Source organism: Camelus dromedarius, chromosome 7, assembly GCF_036321535.1.
Source record: "Camelus dromedarius isolate mCamDro1 chromosome 7, mCamDro1.pat, whole genome shotgun sequence".
Taxonomy (NCBI): domain Eukaryota; kingdom Metazoa; phylum Chordata; class Mammalia; order Artiodactyla; family Camelidae; genus Camelus; species Camelus dromedarius.
Window position 1 is genome coordinate 25,160,239 of NC_087442.1, and position 20,807 is coordinate 25,181,045.

A 20,807-nucleotide genomic window follows, 5' to 3' on the forward strand; every position below is an offset into this window, starting at 1 on the left:
CTACAATTTACTATATTTTGAGTAGGAAGTCCTTTTAAGAGGCACAGGTACTAAAATTCATGTCATCTATGCTCAAATCAGGCTCTTAATTTCAGTACTTGGAATACATCACAAAAATATTACTTTCCAGTCATTGTGCTTTGGCATCCAGTGGAAGAGGCTTTCAAAATCGAATGTGAGATTGCATTTTCTGTTTCACCTCTGTGGTCATTAAAATATGCATGAAAATGTTTATAGGAGTCTTAATGTGAATGCTCTGAAAGATTTTATTGTCTTTTACTCCATCCTTCAAAACATTTGCTTTATTTGCAGCCTGATTCTTTCCTTCTTAGGTTGGGTTACATAACTCCAGAAGGAGCGAGAAATTCATTTATTTGAGAGTCGACAAGCACTATAAAAATGAATAAGGCCTGGCTGTTTTCCACCAAGAGCAACTCCTAATTTCATGGCCATAGGGTGGTTATACGTGTACCTAAGTGACTAAGATTATAATACAAGTGTATAAACACTACAAGGAGGTTGTTAACAAAGTACAAAGGGAAACAAGCTTATCTTTTTGGGGTTCCATTTGCTTCTAATAGTAGATCTAATGCTTGTCTATCAGGAAAATAATCAGTTTTGAGTTTCATCTTGTCAAATGATGGTTTTTTTAAAACTTTAAATTTAGCACTTTAAGTAGGAAAAACAATTATTTTGGGAAATTGTGGCTGCACTTGTGGGGTTATCTCATGCTTCCACTGATCTTAATTTTTTCTCTCTGAACTATGTGAATATACTCAAGCTAATGACCAGGCTAATGAGATCAGGCCTAGATAAGCCTTTCATAACTTTTTTTTTTTTTTAATATTTTAACATGGACTTCTGTTCTCTGTAAATAGTACCATGTGGGTAATGGCTACCTGTGGATTTCTTTTGGCATCAATTATAATTTATTTCTCCTAATCTGCAGGTACTTAATAATTGCTAGTTGTTTTTAAGACCTTCAACTAGATGTTGATTGTCCAAATAAGAGTGTTAGTATAAGAGGATTGTTCAATACTTTTTAAAAATTTCAGCCAATTTCGCAGGACATGTATGTCAGCAATGTTTAGAATAGTAACATAAATTGTTACAAAGCATCTAGACCAGAAACTGGAATTCTGAGTTTGGCTAAGTGAGCATCCACCAAGGATGTTACCATCCCCTTTCTGTGTTCCCACATAGAGGTCAGGGATGCCAGATTTAATGTGGTACAGAGAGCACTTAGAAAAATGTGTTTAACTTATGGTAAAAGAAGCTGAACAGCAGTGTTTCAGAACATTGCCCCTTGGCCATGTTTCATAGCTTTCCCACCAGTGTGTGGGAACACACTGAAAATGGACTTTTATTTATGCATATTTATATATGTACAGAGAGAGATACAGATATAGATATAAATATGGAGAGGGGGAGAGGGAAGGCAGGGGTGGGGGGAGGGCTGCCTTGTAGCACAGTTCCAGGAAGTACCATTCACCTTTATTCCCTTTTGTGCTCCCTGGAGGGGTGCAGTATGGCAGTTCGGTCTATACTGACCTGTGGGGCACAGACTGGAGGGGACTGCGTCACCTGAATGGGGTTGGAGGAAAGAATTCATGACTTGATGATATATAAATGTGATGTGGGAAAACATCCAAGTGTTAGGAATTTCAATTATATATGAAAGGTAGGAATATTTTTAAATCGAACATTGCTTTTAACAAATGTGTATACGTGTGTTTTGTAATATGAATGAACTTCCTTCTGTCAAGAATTTCAGAATGACTCTATTCTTTAAGCATACTTAGATGCTGGTCTACAGTGTTAGTCTACAAATGATCACAGCAGCTGAACAGGACTTTGTGACTTGTTTTAGCCTAACTTTCTGACTTTGAATTTTTATTTTGAGTCCGTGAGCCTTGCCAGTATGTGTTAATATATATTTATGGAGTCCTTGTAATTTTCAGTTAGTTCATTCTGGTGCTGTAGCATGTCAATTAACTTAGCTACCCTTTGAAGTCAGTAACTATGTAAGAACAAATCTGCAAGGTGAAAATAAAGCATTAACAATTTTCCTGAAAAACCTTTTAGCTTATAAACTCTATGATAAACTTTTTGGTACCGTCAGTGTGGTATGATAGGAAACAATAAGTGATGCTCTGATTCTGTTTCTTTACAGAAAAGCTGAAAACAGATGGGGCAGTAGCAGCTTGGATTATATCTTATTCACTATTTTCTTAACATAATTTAATGTGGAATCCAGGCAAATTTCTATAGGAATCTTTCTTTGGAAGAAAATGATGTGTTAATTGCAGTGTTTTCAGAATAAACTCCTGGTGTCAAAGCCTTTACATATTCCTGTCAGTGCAGAACATAAACACAGGCCCTGTTTGAATGTCTTACTTGTTCCATGGTTTCCTTCTACCATACAAAATATTTCATCCCCGGTAGTTCGGATATTTCTCTACAAAGCAAATAGTGTTATTCCGAGCATTATTCACCAGGGATTCAATTTTTTTTAAATAAAATATTTTAACAGCTGGGAATTCATTAATATATAATGGAAATACTTTTGCTTTAATAATTTGAATTAGTGTTGTTTCTGTCATCTGACATCTTTATCTCTACTAAAACTTTTGTCAGCTGACACCTTTTCAATACCCTTTGTTTCGCTGGTCCCATGTACAATACAGTGTCGATCATCTCATGTTAAGCTGATAAAATCAGTGATTTTGCAGTGGAGGCGAGAGATTTTGATTTTAGCTCTTAATTGCATGACCTTGAGTTCTTGAGTTGTGTATGACACTCTTGTAACCTCGCTTGTGAAACAATTTTCAAGCTATTAAAATTCGTAACTTTTTAATATTTAAGCTGAATGTATTATGGGAAGGTTTCAGTGGTTTGCTTGGTAATTTTGTTTAACATGATAACGTTTACGTGAAATAAGACATTTAGTTTGCAGAAAGTTGTTGAAGGACACAGATCTAGATTTTGTTATCGACCTCATGGTATGGCCTATTTATTGGCGAATCTTTTTATTTGTAACTATTGTCTGAAGACATTCTAGATTTTAAAAAGTTGCACATCTTAGTGGAAAGAGGTCTGTAAACATTAAATCTATTTAGATATAAACTTCTGAAGGAGACTGAGCTGTTAGGAATTTATAAACTTTATCTAAAAAAATTAAACCTGTTTTCTTAAGAATGTGTAAATACAGACTATTCAAAAATTTTTTTAAATAGCATTAACAAGTCCTGAGGCATAAATTTCATCTAATTCAATAGGTAAAATTTAGAAGTTCACATGATATAGACATTACAATCATAAAATAAAAAATTTGAAATACATATTTCAAAACTGTAAAGACTCCTTACTTAATCCTTTTCATTAAATTGCATTACTTTTGGGGGCAAACATTTTCCCAAGTTACCAGTTCCTTTAAGAGTCAGATTTTGTTTTTGGTTTATTAACCAATTGTAGATAAACTCATAAATAGTTGAGAAAATTCACACAAATTCACCTTAGAAATACTAATGTAAGAAAGTCATAGTGACAATAAGAAAGAAAATGATAGTGGAGAAAGTAGTAATAGTAACCTTTACTTTCTACCTAACGAAGAAAAACTGTGTGAAGCAGAAGCAAGTTAAATGCAGTGAGAACTAAACATTTGTGTATGCTAAACAAAACTTTTTGATTATAAACTCATTGTGACTAGACCTGCGGTACTGACAGATGCAGCAGATTTAACCAGAGGTCGGGGAGAGAGGAGATCTGTTTGGGACTGCACAGACACTTCTTGGTGGGGACGGCTCGGCCTCAAGTCTTATTAGCCAAAATGATAGTTACCTCATTAAAAAAGTTTATAGAGGGAGCCATTTAAATATGATTCATATGTTTTTAAATTTTTGAACAGAGGTTAAAAAAAAAAAAGTCTTGTTGGTAGCACATTGGCTGGGAAGCTCCACCCTGTAAAATGTTACCCCAGTGGGTGGGTAGAGGAGTCTGTCTGTATGTCTGCAAGTACATGCAAGCATGAGTTTCTATAGACACAACGGAGTGTGCTTTCAGTCAGTCATATTATTTTTGGTAGCCGTTGCTATTGGCTAAAGTGTACTATTTCACAAACCAAGATCATAGGAAGAAAAAATTCGCCTTTCTTCAATCATAACTGTACTTAAACACTCCATTCAAAGTTTCATAGTTTATTTTACAAAGTATTGGAAAAAGATTTTTTTTTTCACCAGAATGTCGCTAAACTCTTATGTGACGATAGGCTTATTTCTAAGTCTGCCCCTTCCCTATCACAGTACTTGGTAATTAGTAGGTTCTCAATCAATATTTGTTGAATTACTGAGTTGCTGAATATTTGAAGAAACGTGAAAAGCAACATAGCCTTTCTAAATGAAAGTTGAGACAGCTAATGCGTCAAAGTTTTAAGTTTCCTGTTTGCATGCATTTAGAAAACTATAGGGTGATGTCGTAATAGAGAAGTAAGGTGTAAGGCTTTAGGCTTAAATGATGAATACTGTGAGAATGAGTTCTGTGCTTCCTATGTGTGTGTGGCATGAAGTACATCTTTTTCCTAGAAAAGTTCTTTGACTTAATTATACCCTATCACATTTTGTTTCAAAAACGTGCTTATAAGATATATTAATGAGGAACTAATTTATGGCAGCAGTTGAGTTCCGTGACAAGGAGTGGCTTACCTGAGGACTGCTGACCACCTTGATGTACTGCAGTCCTGGGATGTCTCCCTTTGGAGAGTGGAAGTTCCCATCTCGGCCATATCACGCCCTCGCCTTCGAGCTCCTCCTCTTCCTTCCTTCCCCCTGCCTTCCTTCCCTTCTCTTCTTCCTCCTCCTCATTTTCCTCTACCTCACTCAATGCCCAATCAGGAGGGAACATCTTTACTTGATGTGCCCTATCCTTTTAGGAGTAGGTCGTGCCAGTTTAGTCAACTAATGTTAAGATGCTTTTGTGTTGTAAAGGACTGATGGGTTTACATACTAATCTCCTGCAGGAATTTTAACACGGGAGGGGTCCTGGAAACAGTGGCGTACCCCCAAAGAGTTTGTCATTATAGAACACCAGACATTTTGGTAGGCAAATGTAGGGTGTGGGACTAATGTTTAGGAAGATGTGATAAATCACAAAACTATCACATGGAAACTTTTAAATTGTGTAAAATGTGCCCGGTGATTTTCCATTTTAAGTATTGCCTGTAATTCCTTGCAGTAAACTAATGATTTTAGTGCTACGTGGTATTTATGACTGTTAATGTATTTCTTGAATCTCTATATTGATGTTGTAATTATTCACCTCCCCTTGTAGCCAAATTTCACAGTGATATCCAGGTATTTTTCAGGAATTTGTAATACTCGAGACTTCAGAAAGCTCTTCCAGAAAGTATAGAATGTGCTGTCCTTTGCTACAAAAATAATTTTGGATGGTTCTGTGATTTAGCAGTGTAAATAGATATAGAATAACTGGGGTTTGTTAACAGAATTTTTGTGAGAGAAATTAACTGAAAAGAAACTGACACTAAGATAATGTCTTCCAGTACGAAAAAAAAAAAAAGTTCAGATCTGCTCCAGCACAAAATATTTAAGATTTCTGTTCTATATATTCATATCCTAGATTCTTTCAGTTTTTGGCATCCTGAATCCCTTTTGAATTTTCTTGGACATCTGTTTTGTGAATTTAAGTTTTCTCCTATAAAATGGAGCTGATAATACTTCTAAATATTAATGAAGTAAATAAGGCCTCTTTTTTCAAGCTGGCTTGGCTCGGTATTTCTCAGTAGGTGGGCAGCAGATGGAGTGGAACCAAAGGCACCCCTTTCGCCAACAGACAGGGTTTTAGGGCCAAAATGCATATGCCCTGGCTGGGATTACACAGCACTTCGCTGTTTGACAAGCCTTTATTTATATGTATTTATCACAGTGTAGGTTTTCTCTTTAGACCAAATGTATTATGTGGCAATACGTGGGAAATCTGGTTACCAACAAGTGGCCCTGGTCAATGACCTGTCTCCATCCCTGTGGTTTTTGTTGTATTTGGAGGTTTGTTTTTTTGTGTGTGTAGCCAGACCCTTTCCATGTTTATTTGAATTGCTTTAATTTCTTAGGGTGTGGCTGGTATTCTGTTATTAGGGGAGAAAAAAAAAAGCTTGTAGGTTTAGTGTAAATTCACCACCTTCTGTAAGATCTAGATAAGTTAAGGTAAGATCTAGATAAGATAAGAGAAATTTGCTTCAGATATAAGTAGTTTTAGGTTTTCCTAGCAGACAAAACACTTAAGAAGTGCTTATATCTTAAAATGTGATTTATAATTATACTGGCCAGGAGAGAAATCTGCTCTTAATTCTTTGTCATGAACAAAAGCCTAATTTAAAAATGGGTTTTAGTCCTGTCCTGTGTATCATGTGTATCTGTCATTCCATTTCAGTTGGTCAAAAGTTAAAAGTCTGGAATTATAGCCAAGTATTGTGCTGTGAAAATCTAAATCAATTCGTTCGTTGATACTGCTCTACCTTTTGACTTAGTTGGGTAGATTTCTTTTAGCTAATCAATACCAGGTCCCGCAAATCCCTAATCTAGCTGAATATCAGACCCCCCAGGAACTTAAAAATTGAATAGCTTTCGAGGTTACTCTATTTAGAATTCAGAAATGGTGGTATAAATGTAGTTATTTGGTATCTACATTTTTAAAAAAAAGCTTTTCGAAGTTTGTAATTAGCTGGGTTTGAGAAACTTGTTGGTTTTTCATTCTGTAAAGATCACACTTGCCTCTTGGTGGCATCTCATTTATTTGCCAGGAGTTAGTCTTGCACAGCAGGTGTGAGCTTTGCTGTGGAAATGTCCTCTGAGACTGGAAAGATTAAGGAGTTGGAGGTGACTGGGACCATGAGACATTATCAAGTCTGAAAAGGCAAAAATAACTAGACAGAAACACAGACAATCCAAAGAATGAAAGAAAAATGTTATCAAAGATTTAGAGCTAGAGTCAAAAGCTATAATACAAATGAAATATAGGATGACCAGTTACATTTTCATTTTAGGTTAATAATGTATAATTTATAATTTTTAGTACATGAAATGTTTGGGACATACTTATAGAAAGCTGATCTCAAATTTTTAATATAAGTGTTTTATCATTGTCTGTGTATCTGAAATTGAAATTTAATGGGACATCCTGTATTTAAATTGGCAGCCCTACCTTGGAAGCCCATTAGTGTGGAAGGAGGTTATGATGTACTGCTTAGATGCAACAATGTACCACACAATATAGCCGTTCAACTAAACATCCTAGGAGCAGGCTTTATTTTAAAATACCTTTTTAAACTAAACCTAAAATGAAAATATTTTAAAATTTTTAATTGAGATATACTTGATTTATAATATTATATTAGTTCAGGTGTACAACATAGTGATTCTAAATTTTTAGACTTTATATTCCAGATACTGGCTGCATACCCTGTGCTGTACAATATATCCTTGTGGTTTATTTTATATAGTAGTTTGTACTTCTTAATCCCTTACCCTTACCCTGTTACTTCCCACTTCCTTCTCCCCGCTGGTGACCACTAGTTTGTTCTGTATATCTATGAGTGTTTCTTCTTTGTTATATTAACTTGTCTTATTTTTTAGATTCTACATATAAGTGATGACATACAGTGCTTGCCTCTCTGACTTACTTCACTAAGCGTAATACCCTCTAGGTCCATCCATGTTGCAAATGGCAAAATTTCTTTTTTTGGTTGCATAGTATTCCGTTTTGTGTGTGTGTGTGTGTGTGTGTGTATTATATATATATACATATATATATATATATATATATATGTATATATATCACATCTTCTTTATTCATTAATCTAGTGATGGACAGATATCTGCCATATCTTGGTTATTGTAAATAATACTGCTATGAATATTGGGATACATGTATCATTTGAATTAGTGTTTTCTTTTTTTTCTTCTGGATTTATACCCAGGAGTGGAATTGCTGGGTCATATGGTAGTTGTATTTTTAGTTTTTTGAGGAACCTCCATATTGTTTTCCACAGTGGCTGCACCAATTTACATTCCTACCAGCAATGCAGAAGGGTTCCCTCTTCTCCACATCCTTGCCGACGTTCGTTACTTGCAGTCTTTTTAATGATAGCCATTCTGACAGGTGTGAGGAACTATCTCATTGTGGTTTTGCTTTGTATTTCTCTGATTAGTGATGTTGGGTAACTTTTCATGTGCTTGTTGGCCATTTGTATGCCATCTGTGGGAAAATGTCTATTCAGGTCTTCTGCCCATTTCTTAATTGGATTTTTTTTTTTTTTGGCTATTGTGTTGTATGAGCTGTCTGTATATATTGCATATTAACCCCTTATCAGTCATAGTATTTGCAAATATTTTCTCTCATTCAGTAGGTTGTCTATTCATTTTGTCGGTGATTTCCTTTGCAATTTAAATAACACGGTAAAAATTAAAGAGAAAATAATAAAAGCAGCAAGGGAAAAACAGTAGTTACATAAAAGGAACTCCCATAAGACTATCAGCTGACTTTGAAATAGAAGTCTGCAGGCCCAAAAGGCGTGGCATTATACATTTAAAGTGATGAAAAGGAAAAACCTACAATCCAGATTGCTCTACCCGGCAAAGCTCTCCTCCAGATTTGATTGCTAGATCAAAAGTTTACAGTCAAGCAAAAGTTAAAAGAGTTCAACACCACCAAACCAGCTTTATAAGAAATGTTAAAGGAACTTCCCCGAGTGAAAAAGAAAAGGCCACAACTGAAAAGGTAAAAATTATGAAAGTGAAAGTCTCATCAGTAATGGCGCTCTCAAATATTGTTATGGTAGCACAAAGTGTTACTAGTTCTGAGGGCCATTTGGTAATCGTTATTCTCCTTCCTTCCTTTACAGAGAGCCATTCTCTTCCATGACATACCTGCTTCAGAAAGAGAGCAAAAACTTCAGACATTTCTTGGGAAAGTAAATTTATATCATGTTTTCATCTTTCACATGAATTATCCCAAGCCACTGACCATCTACTGGAAAAGGCCATTGTGTGGCCTAGAGCTGGTCAGCATGTTTGAGCTTTGAAGCCAGCATGTGTCTGCTGCTAAGCCTGTCCAAATTCTTCGTGATGAATATAAAATCACTGTTTCTTGCAAATGTGGTTTCAGCATAAGGAACTTTGCCATGAAATACCAGATGGTTCTGAGGCACAGAGTTCTTCCTGCTTAAGAGCCATATCATCTGCAAAACAGAATCACTCACACAGCAGCTCAAAGAAATCCTTTGCTGTTTCTTCCAGCCTCAGTGAGCCTGGCCATGAACTTATTATTTGGACAACACAGAAGCTATTTGGGAATTCTTTTCTAAGATTGTGTTTGTTCCTTAGTCCCTTACTCAGTTACCCACTGCTAGAGTCTTTTGTCAGTGGTTGTGACAGGATACATTCCTAGAAAAGCAGTAGTGAACACTGATATCCTCTTCCACTCTGGGTTTTCCTCCCCTGTAGATGAATTCATAATCAGCCAACATTGGACTTAGTGGGGAAGGGGCATATAGAGATGACTGGCATTGCTGATAAAGGAGTCTGCACCCTGGTAAGAAGAAAGGCACATTAAGCAAATGATAGATGTGTGTATGAGGTGCAGAAGTGGCACAAAGAGGATGGGATGACTTCATCTGAGGGGGAGCAGAAGGAAGATGATTTCTAGGAGGTTTCATCTGCGTTTGTGTTCTCAAAGGCTGGAAGGATATCCCAGGCAGAGAGAACTAAGTGTGTGCAAAGGCTCAGTGATGTGAACAAGAATGATGTGATGATGTTTGGGGGGTAAATGGGAAGGAGAGCTTTCACTCACCACTTGAGTCTGATCAATCACAGGATTGGCTTTGCTCAGCTCTGGTGGTCCTGTGTCTTGACCTGGGTGTGGAGAATGTGGCTTGGGGAGTTTCAGAAGCAACCCCAAGGGCGGCCAGTGGCTAAGAGCATGCCAGCAGATGCACCTGGCTCTGCCCCCAAGTTTCATGCACTAGACCACTTTATTGACTTCTCTGGGTCTTTGTTTCCTCCTATTTGAAATAAGGAACCTACCATATGGGAATTTTAAAATAATCCTTGTAAAGATGTTAGAACTGTGCTTACTATGTAGTAAGTGGTCAATTATTATTAGCTTTTATCACTAAGTATTAAATTGCACATTAAGGGTGGTTAAGGGGAAATTGTACTGTCTCAAAGGGCAGTTCCCTCATGATGTATCTTGACATAATTCCCTAGAGTTATTTGTAGGAAGTCATTGACTACACAGTTTGAATGGTGGCTCATGACAGAGTCTTCTGACTTTGCAGGACTAGAGGGTAGTAAAGCTTGTGCTGGACCGCTTCCTAGACCTGCCTTTTTTTCCATAGACTCCTCCAAGACTCCTTGTTTGGAGAAGCTTATTGATTTTTGTCAGAATTTAATGGAGGAGGGAGGGGCTTTTGATGGTAGTAAGAACTTCTCAGAAAAGCTCCTAAGGTTTGTTTCTCTTTGAATCCTCAACAACCGCCCACCCTACCCCCTCAGTCATCTCTGAATCGCTTGATTATAACAGGCTGCTAAGGCTGTCATTTATGATGGTTGAAACATTAGGGTTCTCTAGAGAAACAAGCTCAATAGGAGATCATGTACATATATACATGCATCATACATATATACAGTATAAAATATGTGTTATATATAATATAAGCTATATTATATATTGTAATATACATATATATGATGTAAAATATGATTTGTTATAGGAATCGGCTCATGCAGTTATGGAGGCTGAAAAGTTCCACAATCTGCCTTCTGCAAGTTGGAGAACCAGGAAAGCTGGTGGTATAATTCAGTCTGGGTTCAAAGGCCCTGAGAACCGGGGACTCTGATGTCCAATGGCCAGAAAAGATGGACCTATCAGCTCAAAGAGAGAGACAGAGAGAGAGAGAGAGAGGGAATTCACCCTTCCTTAACCTTTTTTTTGTTGTATTCAGCCCTCAATGAATTATGTGATACCTGCCCACATTGCTGAGGGTGGATCTCTTTACTTGCTCTGCTGAATCAAATGCTAATCTCCTCTAGAAACCCTGAGACAGACACACTCAGAAATACTGCTTTACCAGCTACCTGGGCATCCCTTGGCCCAGTCAAGTTGACACACAAAATTAAACATCACAATTGATTTTGCTTTCAATGAGCTTATGGTATTAGTGGGGATCACTAAAATTTACTGTCATAGGTCTGTTTGACTCTAGTGGGTGAAACCAATGCTAATGCAAACAGCAGGTTTTGAGAGGCTACTCACCAACATACTTGCCAGTTGCGTCCCTCACCTACCTCTCACCCTGTTCAGGAGCAGGAACCAGTCCTGCGGAATAACTTCTCAGCACTTAGCGTGACTGTCTTTTGTAAGGTGAGGCTGAATGAGGACAGTCAAATAAGAACATGCCAGAGGGCTGGGGGCATGCCTGGGAGGGTAAAAAATGCGGACTGGCGTTCAGGAGACCTAGCTTAGGGTCCCCGTTCTCGGAGCTGCCTGATTTTGTACTGGAACTTCTCAGTTTGTTTTCTCATCCATCACATGGGACTGATAACACCCGCTTCCCTCTCTGAGAATGAAAAACACAAGGCCGATACTTAGGTATTATTGCATTTTGGTCCTTGCTCAGTTTCTCTTCACTCCGTTATATCACAGACTTTGCCACAAGCTGTGTCACGTGGGACCTGCTGCTGTGAGTTTTGCAGGGGTCAGCAAGGCCGTGTTCACTTGTGTCTTCAAGGGACACTTGACCATCACACGCATTTCTCTGTACCAGTGCTGTCTCACTGAAGTGTAGTGTGAGCCACATATGTAATTCAGGTTTTTCTAGTAGCTATATTAAGACATTATTAAAATGATGAAGGTTACTTTAATAATTTATTTCACCCCATATATCCAAAATATTTTTCAACATGCAACCAACATGCAAATATTAGTGAGATGTTTCATGGTCTTCTTGTACAGAGGATTTGAAACCCAGTATGCGTTTTAGACTTAGAGCACGTGCCATTTGGACTAGCCTCACGCCAAGTGCTCAGTAGCCACGTGTGGTGAGTGGCTGTTGTGTCAGACGGCACAGCTCTGGACAGTCTATTACTGATTGTTCATCTGTATCCATCTTAGGATCATTTTTCGTCTGCAGCTTCTGTAGTCGCTGAAGTAGGAGCACCATGTGTTTCTAACGACAGCCCATTAAATGTGCATAATTACTGTTCTCACTGTTTCGATGAAGAACTTGAGGCACTGAGGTTAAGTGACTTGTTGAAGACCCTACAAATTGTGGGGGACCCTGAATACAGACAGTAGTCTTAAACCAGAGCCTGGGCTCTTAATTACTCACTCTGCTGCCCTGTTTGTCCTATAATAACCTTACTAATTAATGAAAAACATGAAGATATCACTGTGGTGGTTTGAGGCATTATTTTAGTATGGGGATTCATGCTGTGAGGTACAATCAGGTTCTCATGCTAAGCAGATTTTATTGTAGTGGGAGGACTCAAAATAGTAAGCAAATACATGCAGGAATTAAACGCCTCTTATTGAAAAAGTATGGCTCTGAGGGAAACAGAGAATAGTAAGGAGATGGGAAGGAAGGTGGACTTCTAGATGAGGACATTAGTTGAGATTCTGCTCCTGTCACTTACTAGATGTGAAATTAGACAAGATGCTTAACTTCTTTGAGCTTAACTTCCTCATTTATGAAATGATGATAAACGCTTCCTGTGAGATTTAGGGAGATTTAATAAGACATGTGTAAAATGTGCTCAGTGCAGTGCAGCAGGGAAATTTCATAAAATCACGGATTTAACTTTCCTAGTTCCACCAGCAGCAACCGCCCTACCCCGAGACAATGCCCCAGTCATGGCATGTCATTTTGCTGAGGCTTGAATTCAACTAGGAGGTCAGTGAGAATGTGGATGGAAATAACACACTCGGCAGCTGGAGGAGCCTAGCCGGGGGCCCATTTGTCCATGACGCAGTGAGATTTTCCTGCTCTGTACTCACCCTTTGATATACATTTTATTATAACATATGTTAAGGTAGTATTTGCAAATCTGAGGCTTTTTAATCTCCCGTTTTCAATATTGTGGAACAATAGAATTCAGTCTACCCAGACACTTAGAATCTGGTGTTCACTGTTCACTGGGGCAAATTCGCTGGATAAGGAGTTTTTCATATAACTTAACATACGGAAGGAATATCTTGTTTTGGAATAAATTGAGATAAACCTTACTAGCCAGGGATGGTGGTGCTGTGGCAGTTTCTCCCTGATTGCGTATGTCATTGTGATGTCTACCAGTTAGCATTTGGTTCGGTCACATACTACCAGGGAACCCCCGGTAAGAGTAAGATCAATATGTACAGATATTTGTTTCTCTCTCACATCAAGGAAGCTGGGAGGTGGCGACCTGGGGCTACACTGGCTGCTCCCCATTTGGGAGGGTCTCAGGCTCTTTTTATTTTGTTCCTTCACCATCTTCATGAGCTAAGCTGATGGTGGCAGCCAGCACATCAAATTCCAGCCAGTGGGAAAAGAGGAAAGAGAACAAAGCAAAGGGTGCTGCTTCAGCTACTTTTTATGGTTTCCAGGAGTCATATACACTTTTGCCTACATCTCATTGGCCTTTACTTAGTCAGTTGACCATGTCCCTCGTCAGGTGAGTCTGGTATTTGCAGTCTTAAATGGGCATATTCAAAATATCCGCGTCTATAAAAGAGAGTAAGAAAAGTTATTTGGATCGGAAATTATTAATAGCAATGCCTCCCACAGGATTTTATAATGTATGAGATGGGCCAGAGCCCCTTTGTTATTCCATTCTGACATCCAGTTTGGGGAGGTCTGTTTCAGAAACGTGCAATTGCCCCAGTGGTTTTCTGTAGATCTTTTTGGCAGAGTGTCCATAGGAAGGGAAAAAGAAAATGGTACCTATCCTGTAGTCTTTTCCTGTTAATATCTTTTTACCATATCTCATTAATGGGTGTTAAAGCTGTGCCTTTGTGCATTTCAGAGACCATCTGTGCCTGGGATAAATCCTTTTACCTCCTGAAAAAACATTTGTTTTTCTGTTCTCTTTAGGGTTTGTGCACACACCAGCACCCACCCTCCTGGAGGTACAGTACCCACTGGTCACCTGCCACTGTGCTGTAGAATCTGACTGTGACCTCCTTTCCTCACCAGGAGATCATGCAGTTCCCACCACGAGTGTTAAGACTCCTGACGGGAACTGCAGGTCAAGGCAGGCTCTGCACGGCAGTGGTTGCCAGGTTCCTGAGTGCACAATGCCTGGTCTCCTGCTGCCGTCAAGACCCTGGCGTAAGTCTTCAGGTGGTCATGACTCGGAATGAAAAGGCGAAAATATAATTTGAACACGAACGAGAAAAAAAAAAAAAAACTCTTAAGAAACATAAGACATCTCTGAACTCTAGAAGTTAAGTAGTTTTTCTGAGGCCACTATTATTATGGATAAATTATCACTGCCAGCCAAAATTTATAAAACTTCATTTTTACTGTCAGTATTTGAAGTGTTCTTTTGAATAAGAACTAACCTCTTCGTTGTATTTAGATGTTGGCAAGGATATTTATGTTCTAGTCAAGTTTCTGCAATTTAGTTTCATATAAAAAGCTCTTTTAAACTTCCCATTAGATAGTTTTTGCTGGTCAATTTTTTATTTTTGAAAAATATTTTATTCATTCAGTAGTAAATATACTAGTGTGAAGATAATATATGGGCAAAACTAAAATATAGGCTGAAGAATAAAACCAGCTTCCCTCCGGAATGTTAGTTGATTATGTCAAAACAGGAGGAATACATGTGACAGGTACCCTTAGTCCTTCCTGAGTCATGGACTGATGAAAATTTCTATAGTGACCTGGGTGGAGATTATGGATAGCACCCTATTATGTTAGTGGTACAACAACACTAGGAGAAGTCTTTGGTCACAGGGTGAAGGAATCAGAATTCTACAGACAAGACCGTTAATCACCTGGAACAATGGACCAAATAAATCTCGCCAGGTTGAAACATGGCTTCATGCAGCACATGTAAGGATGTTTCAGAATTTGTGTTGATTATAAGCATGATGTGAGTCAGTTGATGTGACTGCCAAGAAGAGTTAATTTGTTTTTAGTTTGAATTAATAGACATAGAGTACTTACAATGTGGGAAGTGTTCCTCCCACTTGACTCTGCATTGGCCGCAGGATCCTGGGAGAATCACATCAGTCTGTGCGGTATATTTGAGGAGGGACGTTGCTATTGTAATGAGTTTCATTTGCCTATTAATGACTTTCAAAGTGCCGTCTTATACTTAGTTTTATGTAAATACGTTATATTTAGCTACGTAATGCTGTATTTGTGGACAAACTGGTTAGTACTCCTAGGATGTTGGGAGAATGGATAAAGTTTACTCTGGGAAAGACGCTCAAATAATCTAGTACCTGTCTCCAAGTTCCTGAACTGCTATGTTGAAGAAGAAAAGTAACGTTTAGTCTGTTTGGTCTGAGTATACAACTAGAATGTATGGAACACATAGGGAAGCAGATTTCAATCCTGCATAACTGTGTAAAATTAAAATAGGCTTCATTGTGAGGTGATAGAGGTAGAGTGTGTGTGCGTGTGTGTGTGTGTGTGCAGGTATTAGTTTTAATTGGCTCTAATGGAGAATGAGAGACCACTCGGTATGGATTTTGTAAAGATTACTGCACTGATGAGAATGTTGAGTACCATGAATACTCTTTTCTGACTCTTTTTGTCTAAGTTTGTTTGACATCCTCAACCTTGAAATGTTTTTTAAAAAAGGAAGAGGGAGGAATACAGTCAAGTTCAAATCTTCTACCTGAAAGGAGAAATGAAAAAAAAAATGTCGATTGGTTTGTTGTCCAGTCTTTCTGCAGGATGATCAGATTTAAATGTGTAAAGTGGCTACTATCGCATATTTAAATATAAATTAAGTAAATTTGAGTATATAAAAAGCATCCTGTGATTTAAAACCTAAAATGAGTAATGTGATACCGATTGAAAAATCTTTTTCATCCTTATTTTTCATCTGTCCAGTGTCCGAGGGCCTCCTTCCGTAGTTTGTCCGCATTTGAAAGCAAGTACATATTCTGATTTTGTCCCTTTTCTTTGGGAATGGTGGTTTATTTTACATACTGTTCTATACTGTTTGTTTCCCCAAGATGTTTTGAAGATCTCTTCATATCAGTACGTAAGAGAACTTTGTCATACTTTTTATAAAGCTAACAGTATATGTAATAGTGGTAATATACTATTTGGATGTAGTATGATTTTCTTAGTCCTCCACTTATGAAAAGTTAGGTTGTCTGCATTTCTTTTTGCTACTGTGGGGCTTGAGGGGTAGGGATGGGTCACCGCTACTGTGTGCAGAGGTGAAATTGATTAAAATTCACTGCAGTTTCTGGTCAGACAGTCCCCTGCACGTTGCAAGTCTTTAGAGACTCCAGAGTTGCAAAATCTTTGCATCAGACGGGTACTGTCAATGCAGGTGTTGCCTAGGTGGGAGACAGATTTCTGGTGCTTCCTATGCGACCATCTTCCCGGAATCCTGCTCTTATGTAGACTTCATTCATATAAAGAAAAATGCAAAATAACTGAGGCTTGCTTTCATGACTTAAGCCATTTCTCTGAATGTATCCACTTTGTCCATTTTTCTGTTGGCTTATTGGTCACGCTTATTTATTTCTAGGATCTATGTGTTTGAAAATTAACTCTTTAGGATATGAGTTGCAATTTTTTTTTTGGTTAGACTTTCTTCCCATTATTTTGTTTATGGTATTTTTTGCCATGCTGAATTTATTTTTAATGTTATTGCTGTTAAATTTATGACTTGTAGATTTTGATTCATGGTTAAAAAGGTCTTTCTCATCCTGGTGTTTAAAGGAATTCTCCCACTTTTCTTCTAATACCTTTAAAGTTTCATCTTTTTACAGTAAAAGTTTTAATTTATTTGGACTGTAACTGTGTGTGTTATGGTCTAATTTAATTTTTTTTCTGCATGAGTGCTCAGTTATTCTAACACCGTTGATTGAATAGACCATCTTTTACTACCGACTTGAGGTGCTGTAAAGGTATTTTATAGCACATTTCTGGTTGTATTTGGGTCTGTTTTTTGGGTCTATTACATTGGTCTCTATCTGTTGATGTATAATATAGTTTATTTCGATAACACAAATAGCTTTTAGGAAACTGCTTTCTGACTGCTGTCCCCATTGCTAGATTTTAAATTGCCTTTTTTCCTCCCTATCTCCTTTATGTGGAAATGTAACCCTTTCTTCTGTGTACTAATAAAGTCTCTGTTTATTGACTGTTTGTATGTCATTTTAATATGGCTGTCATTTTATGTCTTAAATGCAACTGCAGTATTTCTTACTCATAAAAAATCTGAAGCCTGATACTTAGCCAGGTGCCTCCGGCGTGTTTTGTGAGTGACACCAACATTGTTGGAGCTTCTAAGAAGGTGGTTTGCACAAATCTCCTTTCCTTGATTCATATTCATGAATTTTCCACGCCATAATCATCAAAACACAACTCACTGATACATGGCTAAACTTAACCACTGGCAAGCTAGAAATGACAAAGATTTAGAGGAGTTCTTAAAGAACAAAATGCCTCTGATAGAAGAAAATTGATGAAGATATCCCTAGGTTGGGGGTTTTGGACAATATTTTATTTATCAAATGAGGGAGTTCAAAGAAATGATCTCTAAGGTCCCCTTCAGTTCACTGTCCTCCCCACGTACATTTCCATTTCCATTTCCAACACCATTACCATTACTTTACCTGGATGCTTGGTTTGCAAGTTGAAGCCCTTCTTAACGGTTCCCAGGGCTTAGCAACTAAAGTGCCCTCAGCTGTCTCACTGTCAGCAATTGCTGTCCTATTTCCATCTGGCTCCTTTTGTCAACCACGCTTAGAGAGCTAAAGTCATGGGCCTAATTCGCCTTGCTAGTGCACACACACAAAAGACCCCTGCTTTCATTCTCTTCATATTACAGAAATGGAGAGTGTCACAGAGTGGTGATGTTCCTGCTTTTCAGCTTCGTTTAGCTTTCCCCAAAATGAATATAACCCTGGTAAAGAAATGGAATGGTCTTCTCTCTTCCCTGCTCAGGGCAAGGGGTCCTCCACACTGGGGAACAGTGGGACACATCTTTATCAGTCTGCTAGTCCCGGCAGCATTTTTTTTTATAAGCTGTCTTGTTTGTTAGGATCCTAAATAAAAACCTATCTTTTGAAAGAGCTTGTCTCTCATATTTGAATGGCATTTTAATCAGCCTTTTGAACCATTTCAAACTTATTTCACATCAGCCTTCTTTTTGAAGCCCAAACAGAGCAGTTTGTGTAGTCTTTCTAATCCTTTAATCATTTTATCCTCAGCGTGTTTCCAAATGCTTCACATCTCTCTGTGGAATCCAGAACTGGGCTGAGTTCTTTAATAGTCTGATGAGGATCGACTGAAATGGAAAGATCACTCCCTTCCTGCTCCTTACATATCTCAGGATTTGTTGTTTTATCTGCAAGACTATATTCTCTCTCCAGTTAAGAATTTAAAAAAAATATATATATACTTCTGCTTGATCTAATATACCCTACCTCTAGTGAAGCATATGCCTCTGTCGTCAGGGCTGGCTCCGTGGGCATGGGTCTGTGTGGTCACCCTGGGCTCCTGCTTAGAAGGGTCCCATGCTTGGGTTAACACTCTTTTGCCGCTGTCTTGAAATTAATGTTTTCAACAAGGGGCTCCTCGTTCTCACTTTGCACTGAACCCTGCAAATGAAGTAGCTGCCTTTGCTTGTAGTTGATGACTAGAGACCGTGGTTAGTGAGTCCCAGTTCGTGTCTAACCCACCCTCAGTAACTGTGGTAGGTAGACCCAGGGTGAGGAAATCTGGCTGTGAAGGTGCACTTCTCTCCCTGATTGACAGCCTTCCCCTAACCTGCTTAAAGATGCGCTCACTGTCCCCCTGTTGCCTTTCCGTTCTCTTTTGGATTTATCTTCTCCTTATCATTCCTTTCATTCCCCTCCTTCCTTATCACTCCTTAGCTCAGGTATGTCTGTTCATGGAATCCAAGCTTTTGGCTTCCAATAGCCATCCCTTTCAGAGGATCCTTTCTCAGGGTCCCTCTGTCTTTCCTATTAGCTTTTGTCCAAGGCTGCTGGTTGTCCACTCACCTAGAGTGCTTGTCCTCTCTGCCTTCTCTGTTGAGCACAGCTGGCAGTTTGGGACAACAGTTTCTCATTCAGATTTTAGAATTTTTCCTATCTCTGCAAGGAGACTGGCCTTGTAGTCATCACAGGAATTCGGTCTGGAGCAGAAAATTTGGATTCCATTGCAATATCGGGTATTCCAGAGTATGTGGGGTAGTGACTTACAAACATTTTAAAATTGACCCATAAATTAATTCTAGATATCAAATCTTAGACGCATAGAGCAAATATAACTTTTAAAAGTCATTACATTTCACGGGTTGGCAAATTTTTCATCTTATTCCCTCTTTTTTTTTGTAGCTTAACAAGCAACAATTACAGTTGCTGAAAGAACGGTTCCAGGCCTTCCTCAATGGGGAAACCCAGATTGTAGCTGATGAAGCATTTTGCAATGCAGTTCGGAGTTACTACGAGGTAAGTTTGAAGAGCTTTGTTTTGGGCATCCTTATGCCTTTAAAATATTTTTTTAAAATGGCTTTCCCATTTTAAGAAGCTCTCTGATGTGATAAGAAGGCTGTGAGTCTGCAGCCTTCCTTGAAAGCACAGTTCTATTTTGCAATTTGAAAACTAATTCTCCAGCCTGGTTTTGAGAGATAAACAGAATTGGAAATTATTCACATCTTTTGAGGAGAAGTAAACTGTATAGAAAAATCTTCTGGCAGTGATTGATATAGCTGAGTAGAGCTATCTGTGGGTCCACGTATCTAATTTATCCTTTTTAATCAGGATAATAATAAGTTGCTATCTCGTGCCATTTTGTGCACTAAACTTTATAATAATTGAGGCCAATAACTAATTTCAGGAGGATAAATTGAATTCTTTTCTTCCTGGAGGAAATAATACTACCAAGACCACCTTTCTCTTTCATCTGATTTTAGTTTGTGACTCATCAGGAATTCTCTGGGGATTTCCCATGAGCCCCAGTTTTCACACAGGGTCATTAACTGCTTCACTGAGTTGCCAGTGGATGTTAAGAGCGTTCCCTTTTTTCCTAAATATTTCAGAGTCATTTGGGGCATGGATTCCTTTCTCTGTGCAGATATTCTACACCTCTCAGCTGAAGAACAACATGCAAGGGTGTATTAGACTAGAAAGCATGAAAACATGGAGATGAAGTGTGTCTGCACTGTGCTGGGGTAGCGAGTCTCTTTGCAAGAATGACAGAGTAACTGGATGTACAGACGATTGGTTGGATTTGTGATTAATTGACGGTGTATACACATCAGAAGTCCCTTAATGCAGCCTGAGGGAGCTTTATGTTACCCCGGCCATGGCCTGTTGAACAAGATGAAAATGCAGAAGCCTTACCAGATACGTGTATGGCGTGAATCTGGTGGCGATAGTGGATACTGTCTAACTGGACCCTGACTCAGAGTATCTTAACGAGTATAGGGCGTTACTTTTCATCTTACAAAACTCAGAGTTGGAATCTTTGAGTCAAAGTCTTGCAAGATGAAATCTTGTCCTGAGTCTTAATAGATGACATGTAACTGCTTATTTTTGCATCATGAAATAAAGATAAA

At 38.4% G+C, this 20,807-nt stretch overlaps 1 protein-coding gene across 8 annotated transcripts in view; it reads left to right on the forward strand.

Annotated features, from left to right (window-relative positions):
* CADPS2 (calcium dependent secretion activator 2) overlaps positions 1 to 20,807 on the forward strand; it is a 449,325-nt gene that overhangs the window by 81,420 nt on the left and 347,098 nt on the right. For all 8 annotated transcript variants that reach the window (XM_064487396.1, XM_064487392.1, XM_064487395.1 and 5 more), the window contains exon 2: positions 19,585 to 19,698. In XM_064487396.1, the coding sequence (XP_064343466.1) occupies positions 19,585 to 19,698 (114 nt within the window). The remainder of the gene's footprint in view (positions 1 to 19,584; positions 19,699 to 20,807) is intronic.